The sequence below is a fragment of the Fukomys damarensis genome, unplaced genomic scaffold (assembly GCF_012274545.1).
Source record: "Fukomys damarensis isolate Sample0158 unplaced genomic scaffold, DMR_v1.0_HiC HiC_scaffold_3, whole genome shotgun sequence".
NCBI lineage: Eukaryota > Metazoa > Chordata > Mammalia > Rodentia > Bathyergidae > Fukomys > Fukomys damarensis.
In genome coordinates, this window is record NW_022900915.1 from 5449303 (window position 1) to 5458821 (window position 9519).

The window sequence follows — 9519 nt, forward strand, 5'->3', positions numbered from 1 at the left end:
TCATTCCTAGAAGCAAGTATCACTTTGATTCCCAAACCAGGGAAAGATACAACTAAAAAAAAAGAACTACAGGCCAATCTCCTTAAAGAATATAGATGCAAAAATCCTTAATAAGATACTAACAAACAGAATACAGAGGATTATGAAGATCACACATCCCAACCAAGTCAGATTTATTCCAGGGATGCAAGGATGGTTTAACATACATAAGTCAATAAATGTAATATATTATATTAACAAAGTCAAGGACAAATACCACATGATCCTCTCAATAGATGCAGAAAAAGCATTTGATAAAACTCAACACTCATTCATGATAAAAACCCTGCAAAAAATTGGAATAAATGGTCTATACCTCAACTTAACAAAGGCTATCTATGAAAAACCAACAACCAACATCATATTAAATGGCCAAAAACTGAAAACATTCATGTTAAAATCAGGAACAAGACAAGGATGCCCAATATCACCACTCCTCTTCGATATAGTTCTGGAAACATTAGCCATAGCAATTAGACAAGAGAAAGAAATTAAAGCAATAAAGATAGGAAAGGAAGAAGTTAAACTGTCATTATTTGCTGATGATATGATACTCTACATTGAAGACCCAAAAAATTCCACCAAAAGATTTCTAGACTTAATTGACAGATTCAGTAGAGCAGCTGGATACAAGGTGAACACCCATCAATAGCCTTCTTATACACAAATAACAGAGTCACTGAGAGAGAAATAAGGGAAAAAATTCCTTTTACAATAGCATCCAAAAAAACGAAGTATCTAGAAATCAATCTAACAAAAGAAGCAAGAGATCTCTACATTGAAAACTACAGCACTCTGAAAAAAGAAATTGAAGAGGATATAAAAAAAATGGAAAGATATCCCCTGCTCCTTCGTAGGAAGAATCAACATAGTGAAAATGGCCATACTACCAAAACTGCTATACAGATTCAATGCAATGCCAATTGAAATTCCAACACTATATTTCACAGCACTAGAAAAAAGAATCCAAAAATTAATTTGGAACCATAAGAGACCTAGAATAGCAAAAGCCATCCTAGGCAACAGACACATGGCAGGGGGTATAACAATTCCCAATTTGAAACTGTACTACAAAGCCACTGTGATAAAAACAGCATGGTACTGGCAAAGAAACAGGCCTGAGGATCAGTGGAACAGACTAGAAGACACAAAAACAAATGCAGATATACTCAGCTACCTCATCTTTGACAAAGGAGCTGACCATCCTCAGTGGAGGAAAGATAGCCTCTTTAATAAATGGTGTTGGAAAAACTGGATGTCAACCTGCCACAGATTAAAACTGGACCCTTATCTTTCACCATGCACTAAATTAAAATCCAAGTGGATTAAAGATCTAAATATTACAACAGAAACATTAAACTTGCTGGAAGGTTAAGTTAGGCAGAACTCTGGAAGACATTGGCGTAGGAAAAGACTTTATGAACAAATCCTCAGTAGCACGGGAACTAGCAGAAAGAATCAACAAGTGGGATCTCATCTTATTAAAAAGCTTCTGTACTACAAAAGAAACCATCAACAGAACTAAGAGACAACCTATAATGCGGGAAAAAATTTTTACCAGCTGCTCCTCAGACAAAGGACTATTATCTAGAATATATAAAGAACTTAAAACAATCAGCCCCCCAAATATAAAGACCTGATTCAAAAACGGGCATCTGAAATGAACAGACATTTATCAGACAAAGAAGTAAAAGCAGAAAGTAAATACAAGAAAAAATGTTCCACATCACTGGTCATTCGACAGATGCAGATGAAAACAACACTGAGATTCCACCTCACCCCACAAAGAATGGCTGCTATAAAGAAATCACACAATAACAAATGTTGGCAGGGTTGCGGGTAGAAAGGAACCCTTCTCCATGGTTGGTGGGAGTGCGGACTGGTGCAACCACTATGGAAATCAACATGGAGATAACCTCAAAGAGCTTGGACTGGAGGTTCCATTTGACCCAGCCATCCCTCTGCTGGGTATCTTTCCAAAAGAACTAAAAGAATCATATCACAGAGAAGTATGCGTACCCATGTTTATAGCGGCACAGTTTGTAATAGTTAAAACTTGGAAACAGCCCATTTGCCCATCAGTTGGAAACTGGATAAAGATGTGGTTTTTCTATAAAATGGAATATTACTCAGCCATAAAGAACAAGAAAATAGTTTCATTCATAGGAAAATGGATACATATTGAAGATATACTCCTAAGTGAAATAAATAAGTCACACGTGTAAATACCAAATAGTTTCTCTGGTGTGAATAATATGCAACAATACATAAGATCCTAATAAGATTACTGACATTTAGAAATGGGAAGAAAGGAGCTAAAGGTGTAGGGAAGGTGGGATGGATAGAGCAAGGGAAATAAGGGAAAAGAAAAAAATGTGAGATAAAGAAAAGATGGAAATTGTAGATGGGGAGGGGAGGAGCAGGTGAAGGGAGGGCAGGGACAAGGGGAAAAAATGAGAACCAAGACCTGTCATGTAGAGGTACAAGATCCCAACAATGAATGTAACTGTACTGTATCCCTAAAATGTACCAGTAAACTCAATTAAAGATGAAAAAAAAAAAAAAAAAGAAATCAGCAAGGCCCCACCCTATGCAGGCTCAAAATTGCAAAAGTGAATGTGATTTTTGTTTTTTTTTGTATAAAGCCCCAAGGCACTGTGCTCAAGAACAGAAGCCTAGGGAATTTGTTTCCTGGGAATCAGTTCACAGTGCTCAGTCATCCAGGCACTCAGAGGCCTCTACAGCCATGACACCAGCATGGCTACTATTCAAGCTGGCAGCAGACTTTGACATCATCCATGTGGTGTTCATTTTGCAGGTATGCAGCATGTATGAATTACAGGGTTATGGAGGTTGCACCCAAATTTCAGAAGATCTGGCAGCGTGCCCCTGAGAGTGCAGTGTGTGAAGCTATGAGAGTAATGCCAAAAGTAGAGAGGAGACTCCAGGAAGTTGAAGAAGCCAGAAACAGAACATCTGAAGAAACCTTCAAGGAGTGAGCAAAGCCATTCTAAGAGAGAACCCACTTGAACTACAACCACTAGTATACTTGTAAGAGCAAGGCCTCTCAAGCTCTTTGGAATTCCTGTCTCTCCACAGGCTGTCCTGGGAGCTGGCACAGAACTACAGGAGCTGCCCTGCTGAGTTTTGGTCTTCCTTTGGCCCCACTGATTTTTATCTCAACAATGTTTAACTTCTTTTCTTAATATTTACAAGAGCTCACAGCTAAGAGTCTGCCTTAAGTTTCAAGGGAGACTCTAGTCTTGGACTTTTCAGCATTGCTGAAACTATTAAAACTTTGGCAACTCTTAGAAATGGACTAAATGCAATTTGCATAAAAAGAAGTTTATGAGTCTTTTGGAGACAGGGTAGAATGTTATGGTTGATATCTAAATGTCTGCCCAAATGGGATCATAGGTGGGGCTTTTGGATGGTGACTGGATTGCAGGGCACTATAACTGATTGGCCTTAAGAGGCAGGGCCTGGTTAGAAAAGGCAGGTCACTACAAGCATGACCCAGGTGGTTAAATTTCCCTTGCTGGATCCTTCCTTGACTCTGTTTCCTGTTCAGCATGATGTGTGCAGTGCTCCACTGCCATGCCCCTAAGTTATGTTGTCCTGTCTTGAAGCCAGCCAACTATAGACTAAAACCTCTACAAACAGCCAAAATAAACCTCTCCTCCTGTCAGACAGTTTGTCACAGTGATGAAGAAAATACTAAAACAAAAGGGTCCAGTGAAAGGAAAAGAATGGATTGAAGATAAATGAGAATCATCTTCAGTCTAGAATGTTATTGTCTCTCAAATAATGGCAATAATATACTAATACTAAAAACTGCTCAAAAATCTGCAACAGAAAAAAAAACCTGTTTACATGCTACAAATTAAATATCTGTAAAAATCAAGCCAAAAAATATATACATAGTGTGTGTGTGTGTATCTGTAATGTTAGACTTTCATAACAATCATCCACTATATTTGTCATTAGAGAAGAAAATATTCTAAAGTCAGTGAAACTCCTATGAGGGAAAGTTTTAGTGTTAATTTTCTATAAAGGTGTATATAGATATATGTAATATACATATATATATATTATACATTAATATATATAGATATGTATAGTTCATATATGTGTGTGTGTGTGTGTGTGTGTGTGTATAGAATATAGAATATAGATCTGTTGCCAAACACTGTAGTTCGTATATATAGTCTGTCAAAAAATGTATACACACTTCAGGAAAAGAAAAACTTGTATAAATACTTTAATACTAAATTTACTGAGATATCATGAGATTAATACAAATTCCCTTTGGCCTCTACAATTACAAGAGGTGCTCAAAGTGGTGGCCGTTAGCTTTCAGACATTAAAAAATAAATAAATAAATAAAAATGAACCAGGACACAGACACACACAATGAAGATACAACTTAAAAGGTTAGCACTATTTCTTTCCTGAATATTAAAATATTTAAATACTCATTATATATACAAATAGGCCTCACCATATGTCCGGCTATAATAAGAACCTCATAGATAATAATTCATGTAATTCTTATAACTCTACCATTTTTACCCTCTATTTCACAAATGAGGACACTGAGTCTCAGAAATTTAACTAATATGTAATTAAGCTGAGATTCAAGTCTGGGCAGTGTGATGCTGGAGCCCACTAAGTTATTATGTAAAAGTACTTCATATATTAATATTGACAACAATTTTGACCTTTGAAAGTAACAAATGTTCACAATCTGTAAAGTATAAAAATAAACTAGTAGAGAAGGAAAATGATTTTCCAAAAAGAGAGTTTAAATTGGAAGAGATTACCTTGACTAGCTTTATACATGTGCAGATAGAAATTGAGAATGAGAAAAGGCTACATTTATTTTAAGTGCATTTGTTATGAACCAACTTACAATCTGGAGAAGGAAAACAAAAACAATTCAATTAGAAAAATAAGGCCAGCTTTTTAAAAGGTATAATTTACAAACAAATTTAAATACTGTATAGAGAAAAAGCTCAGTAAGGTTTTGATTCACATTTAATACTATGACTTTAAAATCTTTGTAATATAATTAAAGAAGCATGTGATTGGGACTTAGGTAAGAAAACAAAATTATGACATTTACAGTCTAGGGTAACTTTTTTATTTTTTCCATGATACTATAATCACTTTATTTCTCAAGGGAAGTACCACTGACTAAATCTGTGTGCTGAATGCCAGCTAGTAAAAATGTAAAATTACTAGGTAGAATGTCAGCACAGCATGTGTACCTAAAACTTTTAAAACAAAAACAGCAAAAACCAATCCAAAACAAAAACAAAAACTGCTGATTTTAAAGGTTCTGTACTCCACATTTTCTTATACTGTAGAGAGGAGGAGTTGTAGCTCTACCATAACTTATGATTTCTTTTGGATATTTTAGCAATTATGAAATGAGGGGTTTGGGTAACAACGCAAGTCCTGTCCAGTCCTAAAATCTGAATACAATCAATACATAGTACCAAGTTCATCTATCCATCCATCATCCTATCTACCTACGTACCTATCTTTTTCTCTAAAGGCTGGCCTTTTGGCACAGAGAAAAATGAAGAAAATAAGTGGGGTCCTGCATCTTGAAACTGACAATAAGTTTGTACTTTCCACAACTGATCTCTAAACTGCCACCCAGTAAATCTGACAGCCAAGTGATTATCTGAGGGAGAACTCCTGAAAGTGCTTCCACAAGTTTCACATGTATTATTTCCACTATTTTTCCCAGAACTTTTGCATCCATTTTCCCCAATGCCCTACCATTTTGTTAGCTGAAATATGTGCTGAATTCAGCACACATTCAATGCTCATCTTCTCAGCCTCTTGGCTCAGTTTAACACAGCTGATCCTACTTCTCAATGCCTTCCTCTAGTTTTCTTCCCTGGTGTCATTCCTTTCAAATGACCTTTAAAGGACTTTAATCATTACGTGCTGGAATTACTTTTTTTACTTAATCAAGTTTTTCACTTACAAAATGGGGTAATTCTTTTTTCTTCATTGTGTTGTTGTAAGCAGTAAGATTATGAGTTTAGCCCAGTACCTAGGACATAAATTCTCTAGAAACGTTAGCTATATGGGATAACCAAAACATACAATATATATTTATATTTTTAAAAATCATGACAATATAAAGCACACTGTCACTAATCCCTTTCAAAATACTTCCCCTTGCTTCAAACACATGTATCCTATTTTTCTTACCACTTTCTGAAGCAGTTCTTCTTTTGTTTATGAGGTGTGATCAAAAATACAGTGAACGCTACTGCTGAGTGCCATCCAATGAAAGGCAGGCTCCTGAAAACATTAGTGTATCTTCATCCACCAGATCTTACACTGTATATCTGGTAGCTCTTCCCTAAAGTAAAAAAAAAAAAAAAAAAAAAAAAAAAAAAAAAAAAAAAAAAAAAAAAAAAAAAAAAAAAAAAAAAAAAAAAAAAGTCAAAATAACCACAAAAGGTAAAGGTTTGAATCAATTCAGAACCCTGAGGCAGCGACAACAGGGCAACTAAAAACATTCATGAAAGAGGACTTCAGAGAGTGGTAAGAAAAACTGGATGTGTCTGAAGCACGGGGGAATATTCTGAGGAGAATTAATGACAATGTGTCTTTTACTTTAACAACTTTTTTTTTAAAAGATAGACACATTGCATTTTTGTATCACACTTTGAACCATTATCACTATAATCACAAGACTAGATTGGTAAAATTCTGTTCTGCCTTTCTTTCTCCATCCTCCTAACATAACTTGAGAATTTAATAAATATGAATGTGATCATACGCAACTGTCTTCCTAGAAACTTATTAATGGAATTATATGGCTTTTAAAATAAAGACAGACTCATCTCTTATTACTCTTGCCCCTTAATTCTATACTGTAACCAAACTAACCTTGAGCTCCGTAGATATGGCATGCTCATGCCTCGAGGGCTTTTGTCCACAGTATTTTCCTTGTTTGAAACCCCCTGCAAGTTACAGTTCTGTCCTAAGTGCCCTTCAGAATTTTATCAAAAGCTTACGTATTTCTCAAGTCTGGCATCACTTTGTATTCTCAGTGCGTCACATTCGTCTTAGAACTTCCCAGTGTGTAATACATGAGTGACTCCTTACTATTAGTATACATTTGTGTGCTTCCTCCAAAAGACATCTCAGACTGAGATGTCTCTATTACTATTCTTCCCATTCAAACATCCTTTCAATTTCTTCTCCATTTCAGAAAAGAGTAACACCATCTGTCCAGTTCCCAAAGCCAAAACCCTTGGATTCTTTCTTTCACACTCCATAACCATTGATAAATTCTGCCTCCCCAGAACTTCACCACTTAGCTCTTCCTCCTTTGCAGTTTCCCCACTGTGGTCAAAGCAAAAGCCCCATTTGCGGAACTGCTGCAATAGCTTTTACCATACCTTGCTTCTTTCTTTGCCTCCAACACTTACATACTTGCCTGTATACAATGTGCAGTTACATTCATCCTTTAAACACAATCACATACTGTTTACTGACAGGGATATAAAAAAGTACAGCTAGGCAATTTTGTCATGGGACTAACATACAGCCTGCTACACAAACCTAGATGGTACAGTCTACAGCACACCTAGCCTACATGGCATTGTCTATTGCCCCTGGGCCACAAACCTGAAATGTATGGTACTGTACATAGACAAGTCTAAAACCATTGTTTCTGTGTATCTTAACAGAAAAAGTACAGTAAAAGTACAAGGGGATAGGATTCTTTCAACTTTATTAAGATCCTATGGGACCATTATCCTGAAACATGATTACATGATACACAACCTTATATGTCACATGGTGTCATTCCTCTAAAGAAACCCACCCCATTTATCGTCTCTTATGGACTAAATTGTGTCACACCCTTCCGTGACTATCCTGAAGATAACTCTTTTAAGGAAGTGACCTGAAGGTTAAGTGAGGTCATATGGATGGAGCCCTTATCCAACAGACCTGGTGACTTTATGAGAAAAGGAAGAAGAGTGACAACTCACTCTAATATGCAAGGAATCATTGAGAAGGTGGCTGCAAGCCACAGACAGTCGTCACCTGAACCAAAGCATGCTGGCACCCTAATCTTGGCCTGTTCAACCCTCACAAGTGAAAAAATAAATTACCATTGTTTTAGCCACCTGGTCTATGATAATTTGTAGTGAAGGTTTGGGCTGGTAGATAAGTAATTCTACTTCCAGTCCAAGTATGGCGGTGCAGTAGTCAATGAGGTCACACACATTCTGGTATATCACATCCCACGTTCCCAAACTTTCTGACCAAACTGCATCTGACTTTCCTATCTCTTAAGCAGCTCCAGCCAAACTGGCCTACCTGCAATTCCATGAATATCAGGCACCTTTGGTCTTTTGCTCTTTCTCTGCCTGAAACACTCTTTTCCCAAATATTTGCATCAACTTCCTCACTCTAATGGCACATTCCCAATGAAGCCATCCTATGGAAAATTTTACCATCCCAAATCACATGGATGCCATTCCATTTCTATTAGCACTTTCTACTGGCACATTAGCCATCCATTTTACCAGTTTACCTTATCTATTCTCTCACTGGAAGGAGCTCCTTGAAAGGACTGCCTCTTTTGCTATATTCTCAGAGCTCCTAGAAGGTGCTCTACATTCGTTCAGTTAATGTTGAATCCAACAGACACATATTAGCTTTGGAGCGGAAAGGTACCACACAGAATGACAATCCCTAGTAGAAAATCGCAATGCATTAAGGGACCACCCGATTCCTCTAGCTTCTTTTGATTTTCTCTTAATACAGCCGAAGAGAGGTTTTACAGGGCCTGGCTGCAAACTAGAACTGTTCCTATCCTCAACTTTAATAAAAAGAGCTGCAAGGTCAAATAAGAGCATGGCTATGACAAATTTTTTTTTGGGGGGATTGCTCTGGTTGCTGTTTTTAATGACCGTATTTTCAACCTTGCAAAGTCTGATCATGCTTCATGTGCTCAGCAAAAGACAGCGTTAATCTCCATAAAAAATTTAAATACATAAATACAAAAGCAAATCAGAGGTCACCTACTGTCGTGCACTTTTTATTTAGGGCTTTGGTTACAGGGTAAAAGCGGATTCTGGTGCTAGTAAGAGTTAGAAAACAACTGCATTTCCCTACATTTTACGTTAAAGAAAACAGGCCTGACGAGCACCTTTTGTCTGTGTGAAGACTGCGAATAACACAAACCGCGCAGAGACCTCCCGGAACGGCCTGACTTCCCGGAAGCTCCTCCTGTACTGTGCTCCGAGGGAGTTAAGGTAAAAGCCCACTTCTGTCACCATCACACCTGAGCCCGCCTCACCTTCAGAGCGAATTTAAATGAAGGTGTCACAGAAGACAGGGCACGCCCACCGTCTCGGGACGGGGTTCACCTCCGCTTCCGCGAACCCAGCCCTGCCCGGCGGCGCAGAGGCGTCTTCCCGGGGCCCGGCCGCG

The 9519-nt window shown here is 37.6% G+C and overlaps 1 protein-coding gene and 1 pseudogene across 1 annotated transcript in view; one reads left to right on the forward strand and one right to left on the reverse strand.

Annotated features, from left to right (window-relative positions):
* The window catches only part of LOC104864310, a 174964-nt pseudogene extending 165451 nt beyond the window's left edge, over window positions 1–9513 (reverse strand).
* Slc12a2 (solute carrier family 12 member 2) overlaps window positions 1–9519 on the forward strand; it is a 216102-nt gene that overhangs the window by 115601 nt on the left and 90982 nt on the right. The window contains exon 2 of the mRNA XM_010627283.2: window positions 2685–2857. Coding sequence (XP_010625585.2) covers window positions 2685–2857 — 173 coding nt within the window. The remainder of the gene's footprint in view (window positions 1–2684; window positions 2858–9519) is intronic.